Consider the following 16,292-nt stretch of genomic DNA (forward strand, 5'->3'; position numbering starts at 1 on the left):
TATCCTTTAAATTATTTCTTTAAATAATGAATGTCTCCACTGCATCTCCACATGTTTAGACGCAACATCAGCCACACTGTATGTATTTGTTCAGGTAATTAATACACAACACACCCCTTCAATTACTTTACATGCAAGCAGGATCTCTGTGGTGTCATGTGTGTGGCCAGTAGTGTTGCTGTCTGGCAGAGGTGTGGCTATGAACAGGCTGTTCAATAATTTAGCATTAATGCAGATTATAGCAGGGTTGGCCCCCTTAAAGCAGATTAGAGAAGTCCCTGCCTGCCTGCCTGTCTGTCTGTCTGTCTGTCTGTCTGTCACCTTGTTAATGATGGCACTCCTTAATGCCGGAGCAGCTCATGGGACAGGAAGATATGCTGATCGCAGTCACTGCAGTGTAGGTCATGTGTGTGGTTTGTTGTAATCTATGGGATGGGTGGTTATGTTATATTGCTATATGGTAGATGTGCAGAGAAGTGGATGTGTAGTTGTGAGTTGCAGAGCTCTGTGGGGGATGGGAGGGAGATATGATATACAGCCCTGCTCTTTACCTGCTGAAAAGTATTAGAGAAATGTGTGGGGTAAGCACCGTGGGCCGAGGAATGGTTTCACATGCGGGTGTGTGACCTCGGTTTCCCTTGGTTACCACATTTACTGAGAACAGCAGTTTTGAGTTTTCTTTTCATCTGCTTGCGCCTGAAGAAAACTCCTGAACACATTGTACTTTTAATAATGAGAAGTGAGCTTTTCATCCATTTCGCTTGATAAAAACCTTTTCATTCAATGTATTTTCTGTGTCTGGATAGTTGAAGTGCCTCAAATATTTTCAAAAGCAACGAAAGGGGCTTTACAGGACCTTTGATTGGATAACAACACGCAGCTGAACGAGAGATGAACACACAGTGAAAAAAAGCAAGCAAGATAGCTCTTTGATAACTGGTGAACTGGTTCTGTCAACACAAACATCTGTATGTGTGTGTGTCTGTGTGTGTTCACTCTCCATGCATGTATTCACAAATTGGCCATGCCATGTATTTCTGGAGTATTTTCCTTGGAGGCTTTTGGGATCTCATTTATTGCAGGAAAAAAAGGTTCATGCATTCGGGTTGCCATTTAAGCTTGAATGATTCCAGAGTTTCCTTGGAGAGAGAGGGAAGGAGGAGAAGACATGCGAGAGTGGAGTAGCTGGAGACAGAAACAGAGACCATGTTTGTCATCCTCACGCACAAAAAATGGAATTCATAGTAATGCCAGGAAATAAAAAAAGCTTCAGAAAAACAAATATAAGTTGTGGAAATGTGTCTAACTTTGGATCATAGCCTCTCACACATAAGCTTTGAATAGTAATTGAAAAGCATTATCTCTGAGGTTGCTTGCTCAAAGAGTCTGGAATATATATTTATAGCCGGCATCTGTGTGTGCTTAGTAACAGTAACTTGTTTTTATGTTAGCATTTCAATATCCTCCTAATGAAATGTTTCTCATTTTCAGCATTGGTGGGCGCTGCTGCAGTATGCATCCCTCTGTCCTCCTTTTCTCTTCCCTGTGCATCCACTGCTCTCTCTCTCTCTCTCTCTCTCTCTCTCTCTCTCTCTCTCTCTCTCTCTCTCTCTCTCTCTCTCTCTTTCTCTCTCTGTCTTTCTTCTCCCTCCCCTATTTTCCTCTTTATATTCTCTCTAATTCCTTCATGCCTCCCACTTTTCCAACTTGATCTGCCCCTCTCTATTGCAAAGCATCTCCTGCCTGCCTCCTCTCTCTCTCTCTCTCTCTCTCTCTCACACACTCTCTTTCGCTCTCGCTCAGACTCGAGCACATGCAGACAGAGGGAGAGGGGGGATGAACGAGGTGCACACATGTGAGGATCTCCTGAACTGCCGGGGCAAGGCAGGACTGGTGAAGAGAGAAGAAGAGGAGGAGGATGAATAGAGGAATACTGCAGTGACCAGCCAGCTTCTCTCTCTCTCTCTCTCTCTGCTTCACTGCTTTCATCACCCAGTCTTCTTCATCCCCTTCTCTCCCCCTCTGCCAATTATACCATGAACCTGCCTGCTGCTTGTTGCTAAGGGGGAGCCAACCGGGGGAGCAGAGTGGACCAGGCATTATTTTGTTTCTAAGGTAATGAATGCTTCAGTAATGGCAACTGTCAGGTGTCACAGATGTTGCATTGCACTCGGCTGCTCGCCTGCTGAGACTGAACAGGGCTTTGGGACTAACAGTCACAATGTGGTTCTGGGTGTATCTGGAGCAATGCTTGTTTTGTGCATGTTTGTGTGTGAACTCCAGTTTATTCAGTTTGTTTCAGTTGACTGGGCGTCTATTGGCTTGTTTATTCGAGCCATTGCAGGGGGCTCTGCCCTGTGAATATGTGTGTGTGTGTAAAGTCCTTTTAGTGTTTGTCTCCTCATAAATTGGTGTTTGCTGTGTGCTTGGATTTGAGGTTGTGCATGTGAAGAGACACACACATGTATTGTACATGAGGGTATGTTGGTGCTCTCTGGCTGTCTTTCAGCAACTGTCAGTGTCCATATTCCATCTGTTTCACTTTGACACAAGCTTTCAATTAACATCTTGGACGGGCCCTTAGTGGAGTGATTTGCATGCTTGAGCAGCTTGATTGAGGGGAAGTTATTCTCTAGAATTACAGCTTCCTGTCCACAGGGGACCTACTGGTACACTATTGTTTTCTTTAAGCAGGTGCTATGCAATCCATACTGCCTGTCTTTCTATACGGCCCTTGAGGCCGACGCAGAGATTAGCTGTCTAATGTGCTCTGACTCTAAAAAGAGCACAGACGTGCTAGCCAATGGGGAGTGCGGCACTCTGCACTTCTGTTGTTAATAACAAACACTACGGCGAGAGCGGATGATTACTTATTCTTATCACCATGCTCCATGGTGTAATAGATTAAAGTGTTTAACTAAAGTGAACTAAGCCACCTTGCATGTCTACTGTCGTGCAAGTCAGTGGCACGCTGAATTTCAACAATTTCAATTTTCCCCTCTCTCCACCAGAGCCATTATGTGCAATTGTTCAAACTTGTAACATTGCACAGCTACAATTACATAATTCAACTACTTCAAATCCCTTGCCAGCGGCTGGCCCTTGGCAAGATGCAGTGTTACTAATTCAGTTAATGTATGAAGGTTTCATCTTGTGCCTGCTCATGTGTGCCTGACATGAAATGCTGTCTGTATCCTAGCTGTTACAGTGAAAAGTGAGGCCCAGTGAGCTGGGTGATTATTTTTTTTCTCTGGCAGCTTTATCCTCTTGCACTTTGTGTTTTATAAGTACCAAAAATTATGAATGTGTCGAACTGTGTAATCCACCCCCTTGCCCCTCTTTCCTCCGCGCGATGAAAGGACTAACAAATGCTTTAACCCATTTAACACACACGGGAGTCTTCAATGGTAAAGGGTAGACAGGGCTAAGGAGGCTCGTTGAAGCCCAGTCGTCAGCATAGGTTATGGAAATCCTTAGTTAAGCAAAATTAATTCTCCTGAGAGAGTGAGAGGGAGGGAGGGAGAGGGGAGACAGCCGAGAGAAAGTGATGGGGACTGTGTAGAGGTTGTAAATAAATCCCTTAACAGCAGCTCTCAAAGAATGAAGGCTGGGGGGGGGGTGATGCAGATCAGAGGTAACAATCATACTATTGCAGGCAACACTTACTTACGCTTAGCAAAAAAACAACAAACATAGTGGCTAGCATGGACCACAGTTAAATTCAGTGAGGGTTCATTCATTATGAACATCAGTTTTCTGTTAAGAACGCATGACTCATCAACCTCACAGCCAAACTGACTATGTGTTGGAGACACACACCTGTGCTGTAAACATAATTATTGGCAGCATGACTGTAAGAAAATAAGTACCCCTTCATCGACAGCATCCGACACGTTCCAAATGTATTCCTTTGAGTTGATTTTTAACGTTATTTAACGGTATCATTTAACACTATCAATTACATAAAAGTGGATATTGTTGCAATAATTTTTTAATGCCATTGAAACAGTTATGTTGTCAAGTTTGCATTTGGAATACTAGTTTCAACCATTTATCCATTACTTTTAGATATCTATTTCAACCATTTTAGTTTAGCTATTTCAACTAGCTATGTATTTATCTGTTACTTTTAGGTAACTATATTAAACATTTCTTCCTGACTTTTATCTCTATTTCAACTGTTTATCCATTACTTTTAGCTAACGCTAGCTTTTTAAACTGTTTATTCATTACTACTAATGTTTACCTCTCTGCTCATGATAACAAGTTTTCACACTCATTTGCAGGGGTGGAGATGTTACAGTTAATTTAAAATGCGTATGTATTTTTTTTATTCAAATCATAATCTCTATTTTTTCAAATTAGTTGAGCAACTCCACAATCTTTCATATAGCCCCTGGTAGCTGCAGCAGTACCTCACAAGTACCCCTGGTTGGGAATCACTGCAGTATGCTCATGATTTGACTTTGTAGCTTAGTTAATATTCATCTTACATCAGCCTACCTGAGCTCCCTTATCTGTCCCTGCTGTGACAGGCGTCTCCTTTCTGAGACAGCAGCATATACAGTTTGGCAGCTGAATGTCACGACGATAAAAACTGGAGGAATGTTGGTTCCCAGGGGAAATAGAAATACTGACCGATGTTTATCAAATCGTCATTTTGTGTGCTGTGTTGATGTGGTTCATCTGTTTCTTCGACAGGACTGAGGGAAAATGGCAGAGGGGTCCAGAGACCAGGGAGGCGTGGGCACCACTGATCCAGAGGAGGACTCCCCCAATATGATTGTCTACAGGAAGGTAAGGCTGAATCTATGTGTGTGCTACAGTATGGCCTATATGAAGGGAGAAACATTCGATGAGAGGCAATGACCCGTAGACAGGCTCCTGAAAGCCCACTGGTCCGTGTCAGTGTGGATCTACCACATACTGGTTTCACTGTCAAACTCAGGCGTCAGGAAGCCTCTCTTTCAACCATCTTGAAACAAGCTCAACTCTATCTCTTACTCTCTCAGTCCTTCTCTCCCTTCAGGACCCTCTTCCTACCACTGTACCAACACTAGTCTGGCAAACTTCAGCCCTCCAGTGTTTTAATAAGCTCTCAATCCCATCAGTGAGGGTTTTGGCAGTGAGAGGTCCTTTTAGTGTCAAGGGTAATTGCCTCGTCCCCATGGCGCCTCACTTTCAATAGCTGCTGTTTGATTGGAGAGTATGAGCAGTATTGGTGGCTAATTACGTGGATGTTCGGCTGGGAGGAAGTAGCTGATTCTCCAGGGCTGGGATTGGGAACGGCCAATGAGGGGGTGGTTGTTCCTCCTCAACCGGCGAATAGCTTGTTATTTCTCTGCCAGTGCTGTGACAGGCCCACTTTAAAAAAAAAAAAAAGCTTCTTTTGATCTTAAACCCAGGGATCCACTGCTACCACCAAGCCTGCTGTCTTGGTTACTGTAAAAAAGTATGCTATAAGCAGGACGGAGTAGACAGATCCTGTCCCACTGTCCCAAATCTGTTGTTTCATCCTAATGATTGTCCGTTTATATAGAGAGGTAAACAGATTAGTGGAGGGATGGGAGCAAGATAGGATGTGAAATGATTGTTGACAGCGGCTGTGTTAGTGGTAAATGGACTGTACTTGTATAGCGCTTTCTAGTCTTTCCGACTACTCAAAGTACTTCACACTACATATCATATTCACCCCATTCATACACTGATGGCAGGTGCCAAAACTAACTCATTCACACACACCAAAGGCTCAGGAGCAATTTGGGGTTCAGTGTCTTGCCCAAGGACACTTTGACATGTGTGCCGGGATCGAACCGCCAACCTTCCGATTGGTGGACGACCCGCTCTACCACTAAGCCTCCCCAAAGATTTCTCTTTTAGGCGTATTGTTAACTATGTGTCACTGCAGAGTTCAGGGCTTGGTGACAACTTCCATCTTTGTAATAAACACCTTCGGTCTGCAGCTCACCTGGAAAAACTGTCAGGACCTCCTTTGTACTCTCTCACGCTACTTGATAATGATGCTACTAGGATTGTGTGCTATGCCGAGTGTCCCATGGCAGCAGTTGGCAACATAAGGGGTAGTGGAAGTGCATTGCCAGCAACAATTCACTTGTGTGCTGTAAATACTCAGTGGGCATTTCCAGTCTCTTAGAGTCTCTGTCAGGAATCCAGGAATGATAATCAATAATCAAATCAGAACTATGACTGTCTTGAGACACATGGCTTCCCCCCCTGAAGCCTGGATTTCATGACAGGTGTTACATAGCTGTCAAAAATATTTTTACTGTATGTGGGTGTGTTTTGTGTATTCTACATGGGAACGCATTCATTGTTTATTCAGTATTGTCATTATCCATATCCATGTATTCTAAGAAACTGTCACGCTGCAGAGAGAACATACTGTAGTTGCAACACTGGGTATCTTCATGGATTTCACAGCAGAGTTACGTAAAGCTACACATGCCTGGAGGCAACGCATTTAGGAGGCTAGTTTTAGCTTGTCAGGATGCTGCCTGAGGGAATATTCATCATTTCATGTTTTAGTCATACGCAGTGACAACAGACAGATGATTCCGAGAGTGACGGGATTTTTCCGCCCTTCCTGCTTTGAAAATTGGCATTTTTGATTTGAAGCTTTTAAGGATGCTATGTAGCTGGATAAGCAAAAGTATTTTTTTCACATACAAAGAAATAATAATTTGAGACCAAATATTTGTCTTATAGTATATGGTCCTAATGTAGTACCTGACCTTTCAATGATGTTTCTTTTATTCTTATATTTCACCTCAGTCCACCACTCACTAGCTGAAGATGTCAAAGAGGCCAAACGATGGAGAGGTGCTGGGTCTTTGAGGGCAGAGTGCCCATGGCCTCTGGACTGTGGGTGGGTAGCCTGGCGCAGTGTGAAGGCACTGCTTGCAGAGAGGCAGATGGTCACCAATATGCTCAGCCGCTTGGGAAAACACTTGCAGCTTCATCCCAAAGGCCTGAGCCCCTGTCAGCTGGAAGACAACAGTATCTTACTGCAAGGAGCAAAGCTAGTGTAGTCCTCGTAAAGAGATAAAAATATTTCAAAGTGTGGGCAGCACCTTTGTGAAATGTATAGAAGGTAAGGGTTGAAATACCCTTACTTATATTGCTATATATGTTGCAAAACTATTAAGTAAACTGTGTAGGCAGTTAGACAAAAATGTGATGTGATGTATTTAGCCATTAGAGAGGCTGAGTGCTCAGGAGGGGAGAAGGTTACCATGCAGTGTAGGTGCTGCAGTGCTATCTTGCTTTGTCTCTCTCCTCCCACAAAAAGAGGAAGTGAAACAATCCAATAACTGCAGGACGTCTTATTGCCTCGAGAACTTGTTGATAAAATTTGGTCTAACAGAAGTAGGTTGCACACATACTGTAAATGCACAAACACACACACACACACACACACACACACACACACACACACACACACACACACACACACACAGGAACTCACACACAAGCTTCCAGCTGCTTTAATGCACACTACCCGTTCCTGTTGTTGTGTTCTTCCTTGCTATGTTTGGCATGCTTAGCAGACAGAGCATGGTGGGTAGATGAATAGAACTGGCACTAAGAGACACACGAAAAAGAAACTCAAACCATGATGAGAAGCACTACTGTGCTGGGAAATGCAGTTAAGCTGAGGAGAGAGGCCACTTCACTGCTCTGATGGGGTAAAGCTCACAAACTATTAATAGCGAACATGTCACGTCCCTAAGTGCGCGCGCGTGTGTGTGTGTGTGTGTGTGTTTCCCCTTTTCCCCTCTGTGACTTGGGGGCCAAGACTGTTGCTGTGATGATTGCCTGGTTTTTGACACACACAGTTAATTGTTGCTTGAGGGACTAAACTTAAGTGTTGCATCCCCTCTTCCTTTTATTCAGGTCATTAAGTGTTTGATTGGATAATTCTTGGCAATCAACTCATACCTGGAGGCGGGTATTATAGCCATAGTATGTGTCGTATAACCACACAAAACTTTCATCCAGATGAGTTTTAGGAGCCATTAGTGGGTAAATATTAGTAATGAGCCATGCCAGGAAGTTCAAAGGCACTACTTGGTGCCAGTGGCCTTTGGGTGTGTGCTTTAGCACTTTATTAGCACAGAGCACAGTTAGGTTGAGAATTGCAACTGTGTTATTTTCTAGCTCAGTACACTACAAGATGCAAAATTGAGGTGCTCTAAAAGCTCCATCTGTAAGATAAATCAGCACAGAAAATCCCCGTTTTAGCTAACGGCATGGTTCTGGGGTGGGTTGGTCAGTCCACCACTTCCATACTGAAATGTCTCAGGGATGGATTGTCATGAAATTTTATACAGACAGTAATGGTCATCAAAGGATGAATCCTGCTGACTTTTGGTGATCCTCTGACTGTGGCAGAGGTGATATCTCCTGTTTAGGTTGCCCTAAGGCCGGTTTTGATTACAGACTTTTATCTTTCTACTTTTCTTTTAGCATAGATGTGCTGCTGGACATGCTTCTTCATGTCCCTTTTATTATTTACTTTACAAATTATCATCTGCACTGTTCCGCACTGTTCCCGTTGTAAAATGACAAATAAATGATCTTGATTGATTCCTTGAAAACTATCAAATGTTAGCATGCTAACACGCTAAACTATGGTGACCGTGGAAAATGTCACCTTCTCAACATTAGCATGTTATAACATGGTCACTATGAGCATGTTAGCATGCTGATAATAGCATTTAGTTCAAAGCACCGCTGTAGCTAAAAAACGCCTCACAGAGCTGCTAGCATGGCTGAAGTCTTGTTATTTTTTACTACCTTTTCTTTTTCTTTTCTTTTTCTCCCCCCTCCATTCCTTTTCAGCCTTTCTTCTGCTTCTTGCTAATTAATAATTGAAGCTCATTTCAGGCATTCCATCTTTGGAGAAATATCTGGTCCTCTGAGACGTCATACCTCCCCATTCTTTTATTCACTTTACATCACTTGGTATTTTTATCCATTAATGTGCTTCTAAATGTGAAGGGGTGGGGAGACTAAAGGGTGGTGGAACAATGGATGTAAAGAAAAGATGGTTTGTAATACCTTAACAAAACACAATATTTCTAAGTCAGATCGACAAGTCTTTGAATTTTCATTTGCATGAACACTGAAAAGTGTGATACATGCTAGTGGAAGTTTGCTCCTGTAGCCAGTGCAGTGGGGTAACTAGCATAAGTTATCACATCTGTGTCGCTCCTTCAAATTGGATAGATGTTAAATCCAACATCGCCTGAAATTACAGTCAACTTTAACCTCCCACACCATCCACATCAGTCACTGTCAGCTGGTTGGGTTTAGGAGTATTTGGAGACAGGACACAGAGGGAGTTCACTCCACTTCTACAGTGTGGATGATATGGAGAAAGTGAAATATGTTGAAAATTACAACAATCACACTACCGGACAGTCATTGGATCTCCCTTGAGTGGCAGGAGAAGATGAAATTACTCTAAATGGCAGTTTCCCACATGGTCTATTCACTTACCACAGCAGGGACTGACAGCTGGTTGGGTTTGAAGGGCCTAGAGGACTGAGTCGCTCTAGTTCTGCTGGTCAGAAGGAAGCTTGCCTGCCTGTCTTTCTGCTGTTGGGCTCATGAGTCACACTCTCTTCTCTCTCTGAAGTGGTCCATGAAGGGCATATCTCTCCTCTTGTAAGACTGACCTCCATCCGAGGTGTCTATGGGCGACTACTCGCCATTCCTGTGTGCACTTAAGATAGCACAGTCTGGCCGAATGTTCTGGATATCACTTCTGCAGCTGTGGGGACGAGTTCTCCCAGTGCTTTATCATGTATGACCATTTTAACAACGTCTCCACTTCCACCACGGAAGCCTTTATCTGACGCGCTGGTATGGGCTGAACTGTCAGGGTCACGCTGAAGCCTGTGTGCCTGCCTGTATGCTAAGTGCCAGTGTGGGTTGCTTTCCTAGTTGGGTCAATAAGATAAAACAACAGTAACAGTGTAAAGCTCTATCTCTTATATAACCAACTCCTGCGTGTTGGCCTATCTCTTCTTTCCAGTTAAGCAGAAGGACCAACACATGAAAATCCTGGAAGTCCACTGAAAAACAAATCATAATTGGATAATAATTCACAGTGTTTTGGCAGCCTGAGCACTGTGTTGACATGATTATTCACCTCATCCATAGAGAATCACTGTGACTGAAATAAAAGGCTTTTCTCCAGTGAGGAAAGTCCTTCCTGTGCCAAAGCCTCTCCTGGTCTCCCTCCCTGTTTGCACATTGCTGACAGTGTGCTCTTAAAGGAGCACATTTAATAATGCAGCCAGTGTTTCTGTGCTTTGCATTGAGACTGAAGCGTAAAGCTGCATATGCATACATAAGGTGATGTTAATGGGGAGCTTGGTGGTAGGTGGGTGGGGGGCTCGTCTGACACTGTGTCCCACTTCTAAATGCCCTCCAACCCCCCCTGAGCCTCCCACTTCTCGCAGGCTGCTTGGAATCCCACTAGAGATGGATTATGCCTTAAATACCTCCTACTGTACTCTGAATAACCTCAACATCTCTGCAGGACATTAATGGAGCTTACTGCACTCCTACAGAGCAGATGATATAAAAATGCTAGATATATAAAGCATACAGCAATTGACTTGAAGAGGATTTCCACATCAGATAAAATTTCCATTAACTGTCTTGGGGTTGATGTGTAATAGCATCAACGAGGAAACTATTGGCCAATTAAACTGTTGTTGATGATGTTGCTAAAGAATAAACTCTTGTGTCATCATGTACGGTAAAAACTAATGGGTTATTGGAACCGGCTCTGTGTTAAAAGCTGCTGGTCCTTGGTGCCTTGGGGTGACACTGACAAGTTTGACAGCAGTGACTCGCTGGGCAAAGTGTAGCCCTGCGGTAGTGCTGACACACTGAATTAGTAAAAAAAATAGGATGTAAAAAGAGAACAAGCTATTACAGTCCCACGTGGTTTGGTCACATTTTTTCAAACAAATGCATTCACAGTAACAATGACAATAATTATGTACCTACACTGCACTGAAGAGTGTACAAAGTTCCCGCCAGTAGGGAATAATACAAGAAGACTAAAGAGATTTAAAGAGATTAAAGCAAAGATAACAATAGGAAACATTAAACAAAAGTTGAAAGAAGATAGTAATAAGGCTGAAGAAGAAAGTAATAGTAAAAGCCCTCCAAATTCAAGGAGCCATGCTGCAAAACTACATACACCTCATACGTCTAGCCTGAGACACAGCCAGAGGACCTCAGGTTGAGCTCATATAGAACTAAATATTCAGCAATGTATTGAGTTAGCCAGACTGAGCCATGCTTGGATAGGGAATGATGTTACCAAGAGAGAACATGGAGAAAACAATACTAAGACATGTAGTACTCCCGACAGGTGGCATTTGCTGAATAGATTCTATTTAAAAAGTAGGATTAAGCCCAAAAGTCCACAAGGCAGTCAATTAAAATTACATCATCAACTGTGCTGGATACTGCTGTACAGCTTGAAATTAACAGGACTGAGAAAGATGCTGCATCTAAAAGGAGGAAATTCATATCTTTGAATGATTGGCCACTTGCAGGCAGTGAAAACAATCTGTCAATATGTGTGTATGTATACAGACGGGGGACAAATTAAAGGAAAAACCTGAATAAACGAGTGGAGAAACACATCAAATGCAGATGCTTCCGTGCACCATGACTCATTGAGTGGTTTGGTGAGTATGAAAATGATGTGAATAAAATGCTACAGCCTTTACAGTCCCCAGATCGCAACCCAGCCCAAAATCTTCCACCTATGGAAGATTTTGGACCAACGTGTAAAACAGTGCTCTCCACCATCCTCGCCATAACACCAAATGATATAAGCTTTCATCTTCAAATCTATTTAGTGTTGTCTGTGGCTGTCTCTGATGCTATATTTCCTTTTGCTATGTCTGGCTATGTTTGTTTTTCTGCAAAAGAGATCTTGATCTCAATGATACTACCTGATTAAATACAGGTTGCATATATAAATGAGGGAATATCTTGTGGAGGAATGGTGTTCATCCCTTCAGTAGAGTTTCACAGACTTGGCAAGGAGCACTGAAGCTGTTCTGGAGGCTCAAGGTGGCCGCCACCACTATATAAATAAATATATATATGTCAACACTGACATATTCACCTTATAAAGTTGTTATGGTGAACTTGTTAGCAAACAGTTGCCTAATTACACATCCAGCAGATACGGAGGAACATTATCATACGTTTAGAGTCGTGTTTCTGACCACCTGGTAAATGTACGTCCAGTATTCACTCTCCTTTTAGCTCTGGTTTGGTCTCTACCGCAAGGAATGAGTTAAAAGATGCTACAAAGCTATGTAGAGATGGGGGAAACACACACAGTCAGGGGATAATTCTCTCTGGGTTTAACACTATTTCACATACAAGTAGTCATGTAAATATAAAAATACTGATTATAGCCGCTTTAAGAACCTCTGTCCTTGTGGTGTGTAGCGGTTCAAAAACATTTAACATTAATAACTACTTTAAGTTGTCAAAATTGTCAAAATTAACACCCAGTATAGCAAACAGCCAAAAAAAATTAATACTTTCCAGGAACAAGTTTTTATATTTTACAGCTTCCTAGTAAAGAATACCAATAACTTTTAATTTTCTTAGGGAATATTCTGAAAAGTGTAACCGGTTGGTATATCAGCTGGCCCTGGAGTTGTGATTTTTGATTAAAGATGTCATTTATGCATCTTCAACCCCTTTTTAATACATGCCTTTCATAATATAAAAAAATATATTTACAGAAGGTTTAGTTTGTAATTGCATTAAGCTTTTCTGTCCCCTCTTTTTATGGCCGGTGTTGCGTCATTAAGCCATGGAGATGGATTAACTTTGTGAACTGATCTAGTTTTCAAGGGTGCAGTAGCATCCAAGGCTGATGGGCATAGTTCATTAAAGTGGCTAACCAAATCATTTGTGCGTGCAGTGTATGTGCAGAATGAGCCGTAAGTCTGCTTTTGCTCAATTCAGCAGATGAAAATTTAATAGTTGATTGCGCATTAAGGATGCAGGAGCAGATGGTTAACTTGTCCTGCAAAATAACAACTTTAAAGGAACATTTAGAGGCAATAATCATATGATCAGACACAATGATCCTCAGTGTGGAGTTCCCACATTTATAGAGTGAAAAGTTTCTGACTGTGGTGATTGAATCAGACACATGATGGAAATCTATAAACGCAGCAACAGTTTTTCTCTTTAAATGTTGAGTATTAGAAACACTTTTCAGTTACATGTCTGCATCTTACTGCAGTGCCATTTTGTTCATATTATTATCTGATCCTGCCGCTGGAATCTCACTACTGCTTCCTCTTTTCCAACTTCCGGCTTCTTCCTGCTTCAATTTCGGCTGCAACTTTAACTCCGACTTGTTCAAACCTCTGGGGATCTTGTCTAGAAATGCTCCTCGCCTCCCCTTGTCCCATTTTCACTCACTACTGATCATAGAAAGGGAGTATTTTGTCACTGCTGACAGTTTTTCTTTTGTTGGTGGTACATTTTATCCTTGAGTTGGCAGACCATCCGGTGATGAGAATGTCTTCAATATGCTGAATAGAGCTGATGAAGTATGGTTCTCTGATGAAAAAAAAAAAGCTGCGCGCTACTTGCCCGATTACAAGATATTTCATATTTTAATCTCTGAATGCCTCATTAGACTGCTCTTTCTCTGCTCAGAAACTAAAAGAGGTTCTCAGAGAATGAAAAATATCAGAAGAATCTAGTCTCACTCATTCTCGCATGGCATTCAAATGGCTTTTAATTACCTCTGACAAAGACAAAGAGCATAATACAGCAGAGTACAGCTTGTCACACAATGAAGTTTGTAAATGAAATATGCTGATCAACAAGACTTTAGGCAAACGTACAAATGTACTGTAATTGGGGCACCATCTGTATTGTTTACAGGCACATCTGATAGGTTTATTGATAGAAATGAGTTCCCCTTGGAATAGCAGGTCTGACTCAGACAAGCGAAAGACAGAGAGGGACATAGTGACATCTGTGCACTGTTGAACCACAGGTAATGATGGAGTGTCTGTTGCTGGAGTGGTGTGACTCTCTGTTATTGTCTCTGGGTTTAGGCTGAAGCAGGGATGAGTCACCCAGGCCCCAAATGTTAATCACCACGGCCAGCTAGTCTGACTAAACAGCTCTCAGAGGAGAGACCAGACCACTTGGCCTCCCTCCTCAGCATGGACCTGCAACCCCCCAAACCACATCCCCAACCTTAGTTCAGTTCAGACCACCCTGACTCTGTAACTTTGCCTCTTGGGATTTCTCAGTTTAGCTGTACACTGTCACTTCCCAACCTTTAAAAATTAACTGGACAAATGACTGAAATGTCCTTGTGTGTTTGTCCGGTTTAGTACTAGCCACAGTCATAAAGGTCTAAACAACCCATTTGTTATCCTCCGTTACGCAGGAGATTTCAAACTGAATTTGTGACAGTAGGGAGGCTGTACTATTTCACATTATGTGAGTGAGTTAGATAATCAGTGGCGGATTGTCTTCTTTTTCCCTCTTCAGCTTGAAAATAATAGAAATGCCCTTGTGGGAGACCTTGCTGTTTGTCGAATCCCATTTCCACTCCAATCGCTCTGTCAATAACTCATATGGCAGCGGCCAAATCCATAACAAGGCAAAGGCCACATCCATAACAAAGCCGTGATTACTTTCATCAAACTGAGTGAGAGGAAAAACCTTAGCAAGGGAAAATGCCAAACCTGAACTTTGGTCTTTTTGAGCTTGGCTTAGTGAAGGCTGAACCTGCTCCTACATTTTGGTCTAAGGGCAAGTTCTATTAGAAGTTTACATGGTTACAAGTTTGTTTTGCATTAATACAGTATGTTCAGATTTCACGTGTTCAAGTTTCCTACATCTTCTACCAGAGCGAGAAACCTTTATTAATTCCACCTTCCCTCTCAACTACTTCCACATGTCAGGCAACATGAGCCTAATTTATTTAGACACGCCAATACATCCAGATTTGAATTTGACACCACTGCATTTGCTTTAAATGGAAATTGGTCTTCATTAATGGAAAAGACAGTAGGAAGGGAGTGCCGGAGCTTTTAAGCTTGTAATTGTCATCAGAATCGATCAGGCTCAGGCCAGAGAGAGAGGCAGTGACGATGCTGCAATAGGGTGGTAACACGAGAAGAGGCTAACATGGTTATTCCCACGCTTTGGAGCCACAGCAAGGAGCATATGCACATTCATAAATGTGTGATTTTTTCCACAGTAAGGCTGTAGGTTGGAATATTGCTGTCCCCGAATAAGGATTTTCAGAGTTGACTCAGAGTCAAAGCGGTGCATCGTCTTCAGTAAATTAATTTGTCATGTGCTTGTGGTTCATTGGTTCATGCTTTATGTTATCTATAGACACTCATCATTATTACTGATGCATTCCTTTCAATACACCTTACCCACAAATATGAGAAATATATTATTCGCTCCCCTGCTCAGTTAGTGTCAGTTCAGTACACCTGCAGAGCAGCCGCCCCCCACATTCAACTCCTATATCAGCCTACATTAGTCTTGTGTTTTACTGTTACACCCATGTTTGAATGCCTTTGTTCATCATCTGTGATGCGAAAACATCAGATTTCCACACAGTCAGAGAAAGTAAAAGTTTGCGTCTACATCATAGTTTAGTTGTAAAATCCTAGCATATCACAGAGCGTCTCGCCTGCCAGGCTGTTGACAGCGCTGTCAGCTGAGGAGTTAATCGTACTGGACGGCAGTAGTGGAGGTTGTACCGGCGTCTGGTTCAAAAGTAGTACAGACCTGAGTCGCACTACCCTTGCTTCTGCATTGCTCTTTGAACAGTGACGCAGCTAAAAAGGAAGTGCAGTGATTCAACGGACAAAATGCGAGTCGACTCGGGGTCTTCTCTACTGATGACTCGAATCTTTGACTTTTAGGGGTCAGCCCAAAATATTGCAGTGAAAAGTTAATGAATGAAGTAGTGCTCATTTGCTGTTGGTTTGAGTGTGAAATTCATGTTCTCCTGGGATCATCACCCTGACTGCCAGCCTCAGTCCTACTCCAGAGGCTACATGGCTGACAAATAATCAGTTTCCAATGGGACAGTAAGAATGTCTCTCATAGAAGCCTTAGGTTTATTACTCGATGAAAAAGTAATTATATCAATTTACCAATTGCTCAGTATCCAAAGTAAGAGAGTTGGAGATACATTACTTGTTAGATTACTTTCT

General features: G+C 42.4%; 1 protein-coding gene across 1 annotated transcript in view; it reads left to right on the forward strand.

The window, feature by feature from the left end:
• The first annotated feature begins 1,778 nt into the window (after positions 1–1,778).
• Positions 1,779–16,292, forward strand: part of LOC122862418 (regulator of G-protein signaling 6-like) — a 42,227-nt gene continuing 27,713 nt past the window's right edge. Inside the window, exons 1-2 of the mRNA XM_044167904.1 lie at positions 1,779–2,115; positions 4,702–4,797. Coding sequence (XP_044023839.1) covers positions 4,714–4,797 — 84 coding nt within the window. The 5' untranslated portion in view covers positions 1,779–2,115; positions 4,702–4,713. The remainder of the gene's footprint in view (positions 2,116–4,701; positions 4,798–16,292) is intronic.

The sequence above is a fragment of the Siniperca chuatsi genome, linkage group LG15 (assembly GCF_020085105.1).
Source record: "Siniperca chuatsi isolate FFG_IHB_CAS linkage group LG15, ASM2008510v1, whole genome shotgun sequence".
NCBI classification, from domain to species: Eukaryota; Metazoa; Chordata; class Actinopteri; order Centrarchiformes; family Sinipercidae; genus Siniperca; species Siniperca chuatsi.